Source organism: Grampus griseus (assembly GCF_964374135.1).
Source record: "Grampus griseus genome assembly, chromosome: 4".
Lineage (NCBI taxonomy): Eukaryota > Metazoa > Chordata > Mammalia > Artiodactyla > Delphinidae > Grampus > Grampus griseus.
Genome location: NC_138997.1, coordinates 4276704 through 4295152, shown reverse-complemented (window position 1 = coordinate 4295152; position 18449 = coordinate 4276704). Strand labels below are relative to the sequence as shown.

Here is an 18449-nt window from a genome sequence, read left to right as displayed (position 1 = left end):
ATCCCCAGATTAAAAACTTCATACCTTTGTGATCCTGCTAAATTGTGGATTGCTGCAGCTGGGATGTGGACTTTTTCTTGGCTAGCCCGTATCTCTGCCTCTATTATACATCTCAGTGTTGTCCTTTTATTCTTTGTTGTGGAGGTTCTGTTCATCCAGTTTTCAAGTCTCTTTCCAAGGGAAATATTCCGTTTGTACTTGAAAACTGTGTCCCTGGGAGAAGGTAAGTTTAAGACCTTCCTACAGCACCATTTTGACACCTCCCTTCTGTTTAGTTTTTTTTTTTTTCTTAGAAGCACATTTATGTAAGCATTTCTTAGCAACATATTAAAATCTGATTATGCAATATAATTTTGAGGGGAAATGACATTATTGTTATTTTTTGTCTCGCTAGAATTTTAATATTTGTACTTCTGAGGAAATTACTACATGGAAGTTTATGCTTTCATGATAATATAGCAAATCCCTGCTTCTTAAAACTACAAAATTAGAATTTTGATGAATAACAAATATGGATTATATAAAAGTGCTTTCCGTTTAACTGTGCTAATTATAGAGCTTTGTTTTTATGAGCATAAGAGGAATTACTTAAGGATCTTAGTGTGTTCCTGGGTTGTTATTTTAACAAAATGGTGAGCTTAATGTCTGAATTATTTAATATTAAATTGATAATTAAGAAGTACTTGGTAAATATTGTGTTCTGTGAATTCATTTGTATTACTACTTCTAAGTAAATGAAGTAGTAGCAAGTATGCACTTAGAGATATGATATGACACTCCTTAAGGACCAAATTTAAAAATAAAATAAAACCAGTATTGGTTTATTAAATTTTCATGAAGAGAAGAATACTAATGAAATATTTTCACCTAATTTTAAACTCTCTCTGCTATTAGTTTATGATAATAAGCAATTAAATAAGCATATATCCATTGGTGTATTTTAAACTTTTTATTGAAGTGATTAGAAGCATGTCTGTTTAGAGTTGTTATCTGTTTACTAAGCTGAAATGTTTATGAAGTATCCCACATTATCTATAATCTTGTTTTGTTGCCTTTAAATCTATTCATATTAAATTGAAACAGATATCTCAAGTGAGTCAAACCAGAGATTAAAGAGCAGAACTCTGATACTGAGGCATGAAATTGCTGTATGGGACAGTGGGTGTCTAACTCCTATGGAAACTCCAGAAGCACAGTGCCAACACTGGGCGCTCAAGTCCAGAAGGGTTCTCCCAGGGATGAGGTCTGACACATTCCTCTGTTAAACAGAATGAGACATGTCTTCACTGCAATGTTTCTTTGTCAATGTAAACAGTCCCCCTTTGTGCCTTCTGCATATTGACTGCCCTTGTTACATTTTTCCAGATAAACGGCTAAGTTGCAGACCTGAGCTCCTAAGTTAGTCATTAGCTACTTCCTAAGATACCCCAATCCAACAAGCCTACAGCAGAGCCCTTGGGTATGATGACATACCCATATGACAGCAGGGCCATGCCCTCATTGTGACTTGAGGTGGTTCAAAAGATGCTGCTGGACCATGCTGCACTAGTTGTTGAGTCTTGAATTTTTTTTTGTTGTCTGAGAAGTGATGCAAACATAAAAGGATAAGTATTACTTTTTATTTTGAATATTATTTACATCAAAGGCTAGGGTGGCAATGGAGTAAAGAAGCCAATGGGTTTATAAGATTGCTCCTAAGATATTTTCCCTGTTGACTTTCTTTTTTTTTAATTTATAAAATTAAATTTATTTAAACTAAAAAACACAAAAACTGTACAGCCATTTCTCCCAAACCCACCCCTGCCACTAGCAACCACCAATAAGTGCTCTGTATCTCTCTCTCTCTCTCTCTCTCTCTCTATATATATATATATATATATACACACACACACACACATATATGCATATCTAAATATGTATGTTTAGATATACATATATATTTAAACACATATTTATATGTATATAATATACATATGTGTATATATAACATATTTTTATACATATATATTTATATGTATATATGCATATGTTTATACATATATATACTTTTTTACAGTAGCCATTTTAATAGGTATGAGGTGGTATCTCATTGTGCTTTTGTTTGCATTTCCCTGATGATTAATGATGTAGCGCACTTTTCTATGTACATGTTGACTATAAGTATTCTTCAGAAAAATGTCTATTCAGATCTTCTGCTCATTTTTTAAAAGATCATTGTTTTTGGTATTAAGTTGTAAGAGTTCTTTATATATTTTGGATATTAACCCCTTATCAGATATATGATTTACGAATATTTTCCCATTCAGTCTGTACCTTTGCACTTTGTTGTTGATTTCCTTTGTGGTCCAGAAGCTTTTTAGCTTGATATAGTCCCACTTTTTTACTTTTGCTTTCGTTGCTTTTGTTTTTGGTGCCAGATTCAAAAAAATGTCACCAAGACATATGTCAAGGAAGAGCTTATTGCCTATGTTTTCTTCTAGACATTTTATGGTTTCAGGTCTCACATTCAAGACTTTAATCCATTTTGAGACCAATCCATTTTGGTCCAGATTCGTTCTTTTGCATGTGGCTGTCCAATTTTCCTAACACAGTTTATTGAAGAGACTGTCCTTTCACCATTGCATATTCTTGGCTCTTTTGTCAGAAACTAATTGTCAATATATCCATTGGTTTATTTCTGGGCTCTCTATTCTGTTTGAACTGTATGTCTGTTTTTATACCTATGCCATATTGTCTTGGTTACTAAAAGCTTTGTAGTAAAGTTTGAAATCAGGGAATATGATGCCTCCAGATTTGTTCTTCTTCTTCAATATTGCTTTGACTATTTGGGGTCTTTGTGGTGACATACAAATTTTAGGATTGTTTTTTTCTATTTCTTGGAAAAATGCCATTGGTGTCTTGATAGGGATTTCATTGAATCTGTAGATTTCTTTGGGCAGTAAGGACATTTAAAAAATATTTCTTCCAATCCATCAGCATGGAATATCTTTCCATTTATTTGTGTCTTCTTCAATATCTTTCATTAATGTCTTATAATTTTCAGTGTGCAGTTATTTCATTTCTTTGGCTAAATATATTCCTAGGTTTTGTGTTCTTTTTGATGCAATTGTAATGTAGATTTTCTTAATTTATTTTTCTGCTAGCTCACTATAAGTGTATAGAAATGAAACAGATTTTTGCATATTGATTTTGTATTCTGTAAATTTACTGAATTTATTAGTTCTAACAGTTTTTTAATGGAGTCTTTAGGTATTTCTATATATAATATTTTGTTATCTGCAAATAGTGACAGTTTTTCTTCCTTCTTTCCAAATTGGATAACTTTATTTCTCTTTTTTTCCTGATCCCTCTGTCTTGGACTTTCACTACTATGTTTAATACACGTGGCAAGAGTGGGCATCCTTGTCTTGTTTCTGATCTTTAAGGAAAAGTTTTTAGCTTTTTACCACTGAGTATGATATTAAATGTAGGCTTTCTATATAGAACCTTTCTTATGTTGAGGTATGTTCCCTCTATCCCCACTTTGTTGAGAGTAATGTTGAATTCTTGCCAAATGCTTTTTCTGCATTTATTGAGATGATTATATGATTTTTATTCTTTACTTTGTTAATGTGGAATATCACATTGACTGATTTGCAGATGTTGAACCATTCTTGCATCCCTGGAATAAATCCCTCTTGATCATGATGTATGATCCTTTTAGTGTATGTTGACATCAGTTTCTTAATATTTTGTTGAGGGCTTTTGCATCTCTGTCCAGCAGGGATACCAACCTGTAATTTTGTGTCTATGTGTGTAGTGTCCTTGTCTGGTTTTGGTATCTTTTTTTTCTTTTTCTTTTTTTTTTTTTTTTGTGGTATGTGGGCCTCTCACTGTTGTGGCCTCTCCCGTTGCGGAGCACAGGCTGCGGACGCGCAGGCTCAGCGGCCATGACTCACGGGCCCAGCCGCTCCGCAGCATGTGGGATCCTCCCGGACCGGGGCACGAACCCGTGTCCCCTGCATCGGCAGGCGGACTCTCAACCACTGCGCCACCAGGGAAGCCCGATTTTGGCATCTTTTATTTGGTGCCTTTTATTCTGTACATTTCTTCCATTGAATCAGCTATACCGACTCTTTTTATTCTTTCCTCATTTCTATTCTTTTTCACCTTTGCTTTCTTTCCAAAGGAATTATTTTGTAACAATGTCAGTGCTGTAAAACTTTACAATTTAGCTTCCTGCCAAAATATATATTTGTGTTAAAAAATTCTATTTGTGGTGAAAACCTATAGTGTTTTTTTTGACATTAATCCTTCAGTTTCCTTTTATTGTACACCAAACAGTACCCAGCTGAAACAAAATTACTGTTTAGAATTTTATATGTAGTGCAGTGTTTGATCATATCTTAAAATAGACTTAATTCTACATGAAACAGTTTAAAAAGCTTTCCTATGACATTTTATAAATGTACATTGAAACACCCTGTTAAATATATAATTAAAACCAATTATAAATTTTTTCATGAATTTAAAATAAGTATAATTATTCTCAAAAATAAGAATTAAAAAATGTAAACAAATGTCATCTGATAAAAATTATGTACTTTTATTATAAATTAGTAATACAAAATTAAAAATACAAAACTGAGACTAAATGTAAAAATAGGAACATTTGACAATTTATTACAAAAATATATATTCTCAGACGCTGGAATTCATTAGTATATGTCTTTGGCTCACTTTTTTATTTACTTAACCAGAAATATCTGTTTTACTTGTTTTTGTATGATGCTATAGTTTAGACTTTTATTATTTAAGAATTACTAAAAGTCCTTTCAGGTTTGCTTCAGCAGTTTCTTTCAAAAATAATTGTATTTAATTTTTTTAGTACTGTTTACAAAATTTGCTCAAATGAGCAGGATAAAGATATAGTAGCTAGTAAAATTTTCACAGAATTGAGAAACATTATTGAATTGACATAAAAACTGAGAATTCTGCGTGAAAAAAGAAAAGGTTTAAAATGTAAATTCTGGCACTTATTGTACTGTACCCCTTTTCTCAAACAATCAAATGTGCTTTGGCAGTTCTGAAATTTATATCTCTAGAATTAAAAATTTTTAAATGTATAATTTAAATCTAGTACACTAATTTTAGCAATCAATGTACTAAACATCCATTCACAGTTATTAAGTGTAAAATTGTTCACTTCTTTGTTTTGATGATGAAGATAAATGACCCTAAATCTGAGTTCTTAGGCATTTAATTTGCTGGAGAGCTTCCAATTGTACTGCATTTACATGGGATTTGTAAAGACCTGCAGTTCTGAGGTGGTGATATTATTTTAAATTATGCCTAGAAGATCCTGAGACATACATATTTAAAGTAATTAAAATTACATTCATATGCAGAGAAGATGTATTTCAAGCTTTATAAGTGGTCAGGAACAATCATTGTGTGGCAACAAATCATAGGTTTATAAAAATCGTTAAATTTATGGATTTTTATTTTGGGGAGAGGTACAACAAACCAGCACAATCTCTATCTTTCTTCAATTCTCGTCCTCTCTATAATTATAGATCATAAATAAGTGTTACTCATTCTTCCGTTAATACTTTGTAAACTCTCTCTCTCTTAAGTATGAGTGAGAAAGAATGAAGGTAAGTAAATATTGGTAATTTTTCAGAAACAGAAATCTGATTTTTGATTGTCAGTGAAAAGCTGCACCAGACAAGTTAAAAAGACAAGGGAGACTTTAATCAAGAATTTTGTAATAGGAGTCAAGACTATCGCAATGCGGGGAGAGGTTGAATTCAACCCCACTGACACAGAAGGCAGGAGAGTTATTAGGTACCGAGGTGAGCAAGTGGAAAATTACTGAATGGCAATGCGGGGGAGGGAGATGAAGTTGGTCAATGGGATTCAGACAAGTCTGTCTGCTAATTGGCACTTATTGCATTTAAACTCCTACATCCTCACAGAGACTGAAATTGGGGTACTATCTTCCCTGATGGTTACATTTCAAAGGGAAAGCTCCTAGGTCCTAGAGAAAGACATTCCTGGATTATAAAACCTGCAGCAAGCTGAGAGAAGACTTACATCCCAAAGGGGCAGAGAAAGAATATACACTGCAACTTTCTTAAGAAAAGGGAAGTCATAGGTTTATAATCCAGACAGGTTTTGTCTAAAGGTTAGTCAAACTGAGAAAAACAGGAAGGCAGTCCTAGTCAGATCTAGGTCCCTCTGATTTCTTAGAAAGAAAGTGGTAGCAGTGTTGACAAGTGTTCCTAGGAAGATTTTCATCTCAAAAGCATTTCTGCTAAGCATCTTTTTGGTTAAAATACATTTGAATTAAAATGTTCCCTATTAAAATGTAAATACTGTCTTGGCAATCAAGTTTGTTCACGGACTAGTACTGTGAATGACTTACATGGGAAAATCAGATAGCTTTCCTTCTGGCTGAGAATGTACCCTGGGAGTTAGTATTTCGATTGGAAGAAGAGGGGAGAAATTATCACTGTTTTACATGATAAACTTAGGGAAGTTTATAAACTTGGGGACCAGTAGGACGCCATCATCAGGGACTAAGAAATTGCATTTGGACAAGAAAAATTTAACTCACATTTGCATTTTGCATTGGACTCTAAAAGGAGCAACTATTGGAGTTCTAATAGAAACTCATCCTTCTGTGTTTTACAGAGGACTCAAAGATAAAACATACATTGGTACTTTACAAACTCACCCATTGTAAATGGGTACAATTTTCATGTATTCTCTGCGTAATTATTTTATGCTTAGTGTCGACTGAAAAAAATGCACAACATAAAAGTTGAGAGTTATGTTTTATTCGGCGGACATTCTTGGGACTTCAAGCCCAGGAGACAGCCTCTGAGATAGCTCTGAGAGAACTGCTCGGAAGAGGTCAGGGAGGAGCCGGGATATACAGGAGTTTTTGCAACAAAGACCAGGTAGACGGAACATCAGAAGATGGCTATTAATTAAAGAAAACCAGACATCTTGAGTTAAGGAATTTAGCACTTTTCTCTGTATGGGAAGACGCAAGAGTCCGGGCTCACTGAAATCATTCCTTTGATGTGCACCTCAGCTCTCTGGGGCCAGCATCCTGTGCTTTCTCATCCTGAGTTTCCTCAGGGTGCACTGTCTGGGCAGCCCTCATGTCATGGCTTCATGGCTGCAACATCCTTTGTTTACTGATATGGCAGAAGCAATATTTTAGTCCTCACTACTGTTCTGACCTAGAGAATGAGCAGAATCCAATAGATCACATTTAAATAAGTGAAGCATATTGAAGGAAAGTAAAACCATCAAAGTTGTGTTTCAGCTGAGTAGGCGACTTTCTGTGAAGGGCCAGCAGAAATATTTTAGACTTTGCATACCATGAATTTTCTATAGCAACTGCTTAACTCTGCCTATATAGCAGAAATCAGCCATAGACAATAGCACAGACAGTAGTAATGAATGGATATGGCTGAGTTCTAATACAACTTTATTTATACAAGCAGGTGGTGGGCCAGATTTGGTTCATGGATGTAGTTTGCCAAGCCCACAACTGTGGGAACATTTGCTTATCTGAAGAAGGCTCTAATAGCTGAACTCTTTTATAGCCTACCTGAGTTAATGGTCTACTTGCAAACATATGGTGATATGCGTGGTGTGAAAAAAAAAGGAAAAGGAGACCAAGAACTAAGAATTTGTCAGTAAACTTGAAAGTGACAAGAAAAAGAAAGGCTCTCTACACAGAAATGCCTTTAGAGTTGAAAAGGGCAATTCATTAGCTGATTAGAGCTTGACTGGTTAAGGAATAGCCAACTCCCTTTTTTGTAATTTTCTATTCATCAGCCTTGAGAAGCTTTTTGACCTGTGCACTACAAGGGATATTCCCAGGCTCTCAGCTGACACTACTTACTAAACCTGAGGCTTTCCCATTTGTAAATGAATAAATTGGTATTCCAGGATGAACAAAAGTATCCTGTGGTTTTGATTAGCTCAGTCAATCTCCAATGGGCTAATTACTTCTGGATGAATTGTTTAAATTTGTTTCTGGATTTCCATAGCTGAGGCCCATCTTCAGATGTGAAGAGCTGCCAGAATGAACAGCCAACGTTCAGTTCCCCATCCTTCACATCCATTTGCTGTAACATCTTAGAGAGGCTCTAAATCTGTAAAACTTCGTAGTGAAGGCCAGTGCTCTGGATCCCAGTTTCAGTTTTACCAGTAAAGCAGTGCATTATGACTAATAGCAGACTTTCTTACCTGGATCGTTTTAATTAGACAAACAATGCTAAAGTCTTTTTCAGTGGAAAATGCTCAAATTCTCTTTCACTGTGTGGAATGAATAGTTCATTTGTTTAGCTCTGTCTGCCTGGCCGTAATATTAAAAAATGGTGACATTTTTTCAGTTTATTAAAGACAGAGAAAATAATGCATCGTCTGATTCACTTCTCCTGCATTATCATCCTGGGGTTTCCCAGAGATAAACTGAGGGAATGAACACAGGTTAACATTCTTTCCTCGTATCTGTAATAGCTTTTTAACAGGCCACTGAGCACACTGTTAACATACAGGAAATGTGTATTGATTAGCTGATTGCTTTACTCGGACTGACAAATGAGGATTCACAGCAAACTGTTCATGTGGGGTTGTCTCTTTCACATATCTATGCAATTTCTCATCCCAGATTACCTCATTGAATTCCATATATAAGTAATCATACTGAAACTTTAAAAGAAATATTAAAGACAGCAAGAAACTTCAGTATTTTATGCATTCAGGGATTTGGATCTCAATATCAAATGTTCTCAAATCATATGATATTTATACCAATAAATCATACAGGGAAAAATACTTGATTACTTCAACATTTCATTGATATTCTTCACAATTGTTTATAAATAGAAGAGTGATTATCATTGTGTTCCATAGCCTCTTTTTTTTTTAACATGCAGATATATAAGTTCAACCTCAAGGGTACTTAGTTTGTAGGTGAAAGTAAAACTACAGCACAAGCAGCCTAATGGGTCATGAGGCTGGGATTTTTTCTCTCATGCTTAAGTAATATCTATGAAAATTAAACCAATGAGATTTTATATAAGCAGTACCTTTCTCAAAGTGATCACAAGGTTATATTTATAAGCTGGGTGAAATGGCACCTATCTTAACCTACAAGCACTTTGATAGCTCTTCACTAGTAATAGCAGCTGCAGCCTATGCAGAATTTACTAAAGGCTAGACACAGTCATAAGTATTTTTAAATATCATATCTTATCTTCACAATATTCTTAAGAGTTCGGTACCATCTTTATTATAAAGATGGAAAAAATGAGACTTGGAGTTTAAGTCACTTGTCAAAAGTCTTCTAAATAGTGTGCATTAGAAATCAAACTGGGGCAGACATCAAGTCATATCTCAAATGTGACTTGCTGGTAATATAGTTCATGCTTTCATCCCCATGTTATGCAGGCTTCTTTGTCAGTAGCATGCATCTTTTTAAGACAATTGCTTTACACATTATCCAATGATAGGGTGTTTTCTTTCTTCTCACCATTTGTGATCAAGGACCTCAACTCCTCTTTCTGTGTCCTTTTGTGGGGAAAGTTCCTATCTGATCACAAGACGTCTGGTGAAACTTCAATTATTTACTTCTTCCTTACCTAATAGTACCACAAAAAGAAAAAAAAATAGGGTCATTATAGCATCTAACTCTTAGATGTGAAGGTTAAATGAATCAACCACTTAGAACAATGCCTGGCAAATATTAACCATTGAGTGAATGCTGACAGTTTTCTTTTATCCTAATCCTACAAGGAGCAATTCACTTGTAAAGAAACATTAAACTTGGTATAACATACCTTGAAATATCAATACTTATTATTCCAGCCTATATACCTATCATGTGAAAATCATCCAGTTGTATGCACTCTTGAAGTTTTCCAAATCATAAAGTTAAAACTAACCTTACTACTTGGGGGGCCACCAAATTCTCTGTTGGATACAGTTTTTGTTAGGTCAGGTTTCAAATGAAAACTATTCTTCATAAAGAAAGAATTATTTTTCAAGTTGTTAGTGTCATACATATCATTGAATGAATAACCTTGTTCTTCACATACTCCAGTTTAAAATTCAACTGTATATAATTATTTGAAAGAAAGAAATTAAATTACATGGAACAAAAAGTTGAATGGTAATTGTATTATGTTTGTAAGAGCACAGAAGGAGTATCAAAATCATGAATAAATAAAAAGGAAAATGAGACTCATTATTGTTAACTTGTAAAACTGCTTGAAGTATTATCAAAATACAGTCCTGCCTATAATAATGTATTGCGCTTATTACAGAGTTATGAGGTGAATAAAAAATGAAATTCTAATTTTACACAAGAACATATTGCTTCATTGTTTTACAGAAAAATCTTTTATGGAAAAGCCTTTTTATTTCTTCCCATAACTTTTAAATCCCACCAATGACATAGGAAGAAATGACTTTTTTGTTTTAACTACTAAATATTTTTATTTATGCTTGTGATTATAAGTCCTTCTTTCTTTCAGAACTTGTGACAGAAGTCATTCTATTCTCACTTGAATTCTCAGAATTTCTTCACTAGTGGCTTCTTTTCTTCAGGATAAACTTGAGATTCCTTTTTCCTATTCCTTATCAGATTTGTCTTTCCACATTTAGACTTCTCTTCTTTTTTCCTTTGTCCGGTATATTAAAGGTATCTTGAAAATGTATGCATCACTACCTCTGCTATGTCTTTATAACACCTGAATACTCTGCCATCTCTGTGCCATACTCTAGGCTTCTACAAGGCATATGGCTAACTGGGTCCTTGGAAACAGGAGCTGACAGGGCAATTTTCTCTAGCTGAGGCTTCATTTACCAATACAGAAAGTTTATATGTGAAATTACACTCTTGTTCAAGGCATATAAGAATTCATGTTGCTTCATATTCTTCTTGACACTAGACCTAGTGATTCATACCAATCTGAAAGATTCGGCTTAAATTTGCATCTCCCTGATTATACATATAGTTGAGCACTTATCTAGATTTTTCTTAGTCACATGGTTTTACTCATTCATGGAGCATTTGTTTGAGTTTCCTATTGGTAGTTCTTTGGAACTGTCTTTTTCTTATCTACTTTTAGGAGATCTTTATTAAGTCTACGTATAAGATCTTTGATAGCTTTGTAGATGGCAAATATCTTTTCCTGCCCAGTGGCTTGCATCTTTTATCTCTTAATAGTATCTTTTGAGGAAAAGATACTCTAAATTATAATGTAGTAAAACTTATAAATCATTTCTGTAATGGTGAGTTTTTTGTGCCTTGTTTAAGAATATTTCTCTACCATAAGATTATGAAGATATTATATCTCCATTATATATTATTATAAATATATTATTATTATAAATGTTTATAATTGTACATAATCATATATTATATTATCAAGCATTCTTGAAGTATCAACGTTTAATGTTAAAGTTTAACACATATTTAAACACATTTTTTTCTCTCCTTTCCTTTTTGCATCTTTAAGCTTCCATCTGAGATCATTTTCCTTTTGCCTGAAGAACATCCTTCGGAATTTATCTTAAGACGAGTTACTAGAGATGAATTTTCTTACTGTTTTTTGAAAATATACTTATTTTAATTTTTATGTATGTGTATAAAATTGTAAGATTGACTCTACTTTGTTTCATCACATAAAATATAATCCCAGTAGTTTTTTGTTCCTATTTTTGCTCATTATATCAGTTGCTTAACTCTCCTTACTGTAAATGCAATCTGTATTTTTTCATTTACGTAATTTTAAGATTGCTCTGTCTTTGATTTTCTTCAATTTCACTACTAAGTGTCTAGATGTGGGTTATTCTAGCTTTTCATTTTCTTTGCTTGACATTTAATAATCTTAAACTTATAGATTGGTGTCTTTCAACACTAATGGAAAATTCTTAACTACTATTTCTTCAAATATGGCCTCTGCCCAATTTTCTTTGTTTCCTTCTTCTGGGTTTCACATAAACCTATTTTTGTTAACCTCAACTGCATTTTTAAATCTTTATTCTTCTGCTTTTTATTCCATAATATTTCTTTTTCAGTTTATTAATTCTCTTTTGTACTGTGTCTAATATGTTCTTAATGACATCAATTTAATCTTAATTTCAGTTGTCATATTTTCTACTTATATAACTCTTTCATAAACTTATAATGTTCATAGATTATATATTTAAGTTCTTTTTTAGAATTTCTAAGCTGATTTTATTTTCATAAACCTAAATTTTACAATCCTGGTGACTTTGTTATGGTTGTATGTTATTTCTCCTCATTCTCTTAATGCTGTTGTCTCTCTTTGTTTTCTATATTATCCTTCATTGTGTACTGGATATTTTATTTAAAAATTTTTTATAATAATAATTAGATGAACTAGGATGATGTTATCTTATTATAGAGAGGAAGGCTTTATGTTTTATGAGACACCCAGACAAAAATAGCCTGCAGTCCACACATTCACTTGCAGAGTGAGGTGCTTTAAAGTCCTGGCACAGAGAGGGAGGTGGTCTAGTACTGTACCTATCCCATCTATCCCATGTCTCTAGGAATAAGAAGCCATATAGGACATTTAGGCTGATCAGTCATTTTCTTAAGGTGGAAAAATTCCCAAAGCAATGTGACTCCAGGTGCAATCCCATCTCTCTAAATTACAATTCTTTTCAGGACATAGGCTGGGAAATTCCTTATTGTCTTCTTGTCTCTTTCATGGATAAGAATGAGAAAGACTATCTCTTTCATTTATTCTTTAAAATATATTATGTGTATTTAATCCAGGGTTATTTATCCTTTGCTGTTGTTTTATTTCTTCAGTGGAAGAGTTAGTCCAAATTATCTACTGCATTGTTATTGAAGAAGTTTCTAAATCTCTTTTTAATTTATTTTGTTTTATTTTAATAATACATATTATGATATAAGCATATAATAGTTTACAGATAAGCAATTAGCATAAAAAACTCTAGACATTTTATCATAATAAGTTAGTGTATATATTGGTGTGTCTAACTTAGTTCAGACGTAACATTTATTTGGATATCACCTATTTCTTTACGGAAGACACCATCATAATTTCCCAGTTAGTTAAAGAGCTTGTCATTAAGTAATTGTGATGTTCTTATTATGAGAATAATTAATTTATTCCTTCTAGCATTCCTAAGTGTCTTTTATTGTGATGTATTTCTTTTTATTTTAATTATTATCTGCTTTTAATTAGTAATTCATTTTAGTGGAGTAGAGAAGGGAACATAAACGCTATTTGAAAATATCACTGATAAAATTTCTTCTAGGTATCATTCCTAAAACAGAAATTGTAAGTATGATCAGATCAACAAGATTATGAGACTAGTATTTAAATGAATTAAATAAAATATTCAACATAAGTATGTACTTTGGAACTTGAAAAGATGTAGGCATTTAGAAGAACAGAATTCTGTTTATGATACGTTATTTTCTTCTTATGATTTTACAGAACTGATTTTCAAACAAATTTACTGAAATCATCTTCTTTTATAAAGTGGAGTTTCACAAATATTCAAAATATTTTATTCCCTTTCTGTTCTATTCTAAATTTACATACTATTTTTACCAAACTTTTTATTGCTATTTACACCACCTAGTTACTACTGGAATAAACGCTTCATAAATACTGATGTGCAGTGTTTGAAATTTTATTCAACTACACTTGTCTCTCCAACTTCAGATTCTGCTAGAGGAGAATACAATTTTTCATTTCTTTGAAAACAAACTCTTTATATTCCTCTAAGCCAAGTTGTGAAGGTGAGAAAGTGCAGAAAGGGATCCACAGAAAAAAAAAAATTATTTGCCTCTTAGCTTTCCCAGGTGAGCAAACAAAAGAAGCTGGTCTGGAAATGGCATTAATAGTCTTCATAATACAAGATCAAAGGAAGCACCACAACTAGAGCTCTGATTTCTTGCCTTGAATACTTGAGAGGACCTCCAATAAGAGGAATAATTTATAGGTCAAAAGAAGTACTGACATGTTTCAAAAATCCCAGCAATATCTGTTATGTCTAACCTATATGCTTTTACGTTTGGTCAGGACATTAGATGACTCTTGATGTCATATGATACATGTTTTTACTTAGACCTTCAAATGTGCAATATCACTGGAGCTAAAGAGATAGAGTACTAAAATGATAGATGTTATTTGCTGCACATAACTGTTACTTGTCTGTACATAACTAGCATATGATGTTTGTGAATAGAGTGCTATAGAATAAAATATGTTACCTTTAATGTATACCTACAAAATTGTATATTAATGATAATTGATAATGAATTAAATTTCAATACTTTTCTTTGAAACTCTTATTTCTAAACTAACAACTATGATCACTCAAATGTACACAAATGCTCAGATTCAACTGATCTTACATCTTAAATGCAGTTTTAAATTAGTTTACAGGTTAATTCATAGCTGTTGTTTCAGGTTGTTAATGTATCTCTAGAAATAATCACCATTTCTCTCTGAAATTTATAAATGTGACATGTTTTATAAACATTTAATCCATTAAAGCATATTGAATGACATTAGAATATAGAATAAAAATGTTTAACATTTGTGATTTTGTGAGACTAAATCTTAGTCTGGTAATAACTATCAGAAAGACTAGTCAAGATGAGCACGACAGTTCTGTAAGTAAAAGAAATCTTACAGCTAAATTTATTTGAGAAAATGACCACTTGATTTTGAAGAATAACAGGTAAATGTAATTGGTTTTGTAGATGTAGCTCGATATAATACATTAAAGAAAAGGTGAAGCATGCAGGAAAGAATTCTATAGACTTTTTGAAATACATATTATTTAATAGCATGTATTACTAAGATAATTTAAAAAATCATTTAAAAATGTAACCTCCAACTTAACGTATAAGTTTTTACTATGCATGTTAATATTTCCCGGGTGAATAGTAATTCTTACTTCTAATTAAGCATCCTCTCAAAGGATGTCCATTTTACAAGGATGTCCCACATAATGTTATGCCAAATCTCAGCATTTATTCTAAGATGTTCATATTATCTAATTAGCATTGTAATGTATAACTACCAAAAGCACAACTAATCTAAAAGGCCTGGGACCTAATACCAGATGCAGAAGGTTAGTGAAAACATTTCAAGGTGACTTAGTACCAATTGTATTTCTAAATGTCAGAATAGCCAATGCTAACATACCATTTTTTAGAATAGATGCCTTATTATCTTGTATGTGATTTTATGAGGAAACAGAAGCTGAAATTCAGGAATGTTAATGGAAATTGTTAATAATTCTTATTTGATACCCTACATGATGTTATTACTTTTATAGTTTTCTCTCTTCCCGTAAGTTTGTAATATTAAAGAAAAAGACATAAAAAACACTGTGTCTGCAAATTTCAAAAATTTCCTATGCCTAATTGGTCAAGTATATTTTCTTTTAGTAATTTTATATAAATATGTATAACAGAGTGGGTATTAAAGAAAAGAAGATTGAACACATTCCCTGTGGTCTTATTACTCAGGAAACATTGAAATACAATGTGAATATGGAAATGTCATTAGGAAAAATTAAACTGTCAAGACAAAAGACTGACCAAGATGTTTGTTCCCCATTTCTATTATTTCTCTTAGTGATGTAAAATCAAAAGAATACATTGAACTGAGTCTCTCTCATAGGATTTTGAAATTTCAAAAGATTGCTTACCCCACTCTTTGACAACACAAACCAATGATGACTTAAATAACTTGGCTTTTAAAGACAAGATCCTGTATAACAGGGTCAATCTCCTTCTGCTTATTTTTATCAGATAATGGTGTGGAACATCAACACTTAACAAGTGCATGTAGGGATTATATGTTCAATCCCGGCCTTCTGAGACAAAGAATTGTACCATTTTTTGACATCACAGTTTGTGGCGGTACCAAAAATTCAAAGAACTTTTTGTTGAACAGTTATAGTCTATAAAAATCATTTGATTAGCATTTCTCTTCCTCCTTAAGAGGAAGATAGGATTCAGAAAGAGAGAAAAAGAAGGTCAAATGATGGAAGGGAAGAAGAGGGGTTTGTGGAGGATACAGCTCTGATTGTACCTGATCATATTTATTGCAAATTAAAAGCCACCACTTTGGACAGTCAACCCCTCCATCATGAAAAATATCATCAACCACAACAAAGGAACAAAGGACAATTATGGTCTCCCCACCCACATGGAAATTTCAGTAAGAATAGTGATTTTGGTATTTCTCACCTGGCTGAGACTGAGCAAAGTCACAAGGCAAGACTTCAACATAATATAGAAACAATAGTGTGTCAGCGAGTGTCAGTTGAAAACTAAAGGGCAGTTGTCACATGGATAAAGACTGGTGGGATTATCCCAGGCATCTCTGGTGACCATGGACAATCATATAAATGTCATGATTCATTCCCAAGATTGGTTAGGACTGTCTGGAAACAGGAAAGAGGATCCAGGTCACAAAGTATATTTCCTGCTGTGGCATCATTACTAGGAGAAATGTGTTTAATGGTTATTTAAAAATATATTTAACTTTAAAATTTAAGAATAAGGAAAGAACTGTACTGGACCCACACTGTCTGATAAAGGCAGTTGACAGAATTTCAGGAATTTGCTGTTTAGTTGATGAACTTCAGTTTTTCCTCCCTCAACTTCTCAAATAAATCTTATTCATTTAGAGTCAGTTTTTGTTCCCAGCATAGTGATGGCATTTTACCCATTCAGCTATGCTAGTGTTCTCTGAAGCCAGCCAGCAATGATCTCACCTCACCCACAATATAAATCTATCAGTGAATAAACAACAGCATTTTTATTTCAATGCCAATGATGCCAATGACACACTACATGTTGATTTGGCAGTTAAATAATTTCTCTCTTCTGAGTGCAATCTGCCAGGCTTATTATAACTCTACTTCTGATATTCATTTCACGTTTAATAGTGCTTTGCCTCATGAGGATGCCTGTCAATCAGTTAAATTGAAATGTCATTCTGACCTTTTATTGGAAACAATTTACTTTTTTTTCATTTCATCACAAGCTTTTTCCATCTTATACAAATTAAAAGCCTTAATTACTTGTATTCAGAAACTTTATACTAATTAACTTTACAAAACTACATGCTCATCAACATTCCTGATACTATCTTTACAGAGGTTATCCAGCTGAGTCTGCCTGAAGATCAGAAACTAAGCATCACAGCAGCAACTGTGGGACAGAGCACAGTTCTGAGCTGTGCCATTCAGGGAGAACTCAGACCTCCGATCATCTGGAAACGCAACAATATTATTCTAAACAACTTAGATTTGGAAGACATCAATGTGAGTACATAAATAGAGGTTGTGTATAATTTGTGTATTTCACATGATATACTCTAGACTTTGTGAAGTCTGAGGAGCTTAATGAAATAAGATGTAGAATTGAAGAGAATTATTGGAACATTTTCATATCCATTCTACTGTCTGGGAGGCACTAATAGTTCATCCAAATCACTTGTTTAAGCGTGGTAAGCAGGTTATATACCATTGTGTTGGTGGGATCACAGAAACTTAAACCATAAAGGTCTGGCTCTAAGAATTTCTATAATTACCAACAATGAATCTCTACGTATTTGCTATTACAGTTGAGCAACACCCTATAGCTTATGAAGTGTTAAGGTGGGTAAAGGAAGTTTTTGCTTCAAATACTTCATAATGTATTACAAACAATAAATATTAATAAAACAAATAAATGATTTATTTTTCTGGAATGAAGGAACATGTTCATCACTCAGGTTTATTCCTAGAGAATCAGAATCTAAACTCAAAGAGTGTACAGCCCAAAAGGTGAAACAAAGGCTGAACAAACTCCAGGGAATTAATTTCTTCCTTCCATGCTTTCTGTTGAAAATGAGCATGAAGAAGTGAACATCATCTTGGATAATGAAAAGAAGTAAAAATCGTATGTTATGGGTTGTCTGTGGAAATGAGGTGGGAGAATCCTTTACCTTAGTGATCTTGGGGTTCTATAATGTCTTTGCATATAAATTTTAGATATTCTTTACTCTCACTCAAGAAAGCCATCACCTATCCACTTATTCTTTGCTGCTTCATAAAGAACCCCCAAAACACAAGCCCAAGAGAGTCACTCTTATTTGTTACATTTTACTAATATTCTTGTTAGTGTCCTTGAATGCTTCAAAAAAGAAAATTTCTCCATTTTAGATTTTTTTACTTCTATTAAAAGTTTTCTAAATTTGCTTACATCTGGGAAATTTCCTCAGAGTATATGTAGAATAATTTTTAATTCTCCAAGATATCAAGAACATTGTGCCATAGAACAGCTATAATTTCAGGAGCATTCAAGATTCTTTGAGAGGTATGGCCCTCGACAAAATCATCTTAGGTTTGCATTATGGGTTGTT

The 18449-nt window shown here is 33.0% G+C and overlaps 1 protein-coding gene across 3 annotated transcripts in view; it reads left to right on the top strand.

Moving 5' to 3' along the window:
- FSTL5 (follistatin like 5) overlaps window positions 1-18449 on the top strand; it is a gene marked incomplete at both ends in the record, with an annotated part of 620821 nt that overhangs the window by 386837 nt on the left and 215535 nt on the right. For all 3 annotated transcript variants that reach the window (XM_082653501.1, XM_082653500.1, XM_082653499.1), the window contains one exon: window positions 17201-17367. In XM_082653501.1, the coding sequence (XP_082509627.1) occupies window positions 17201-17367 (167 nt within the window). The remainder of the gene's footprint in view (window positions 1-17200; window positions 17368-18449) is intronic.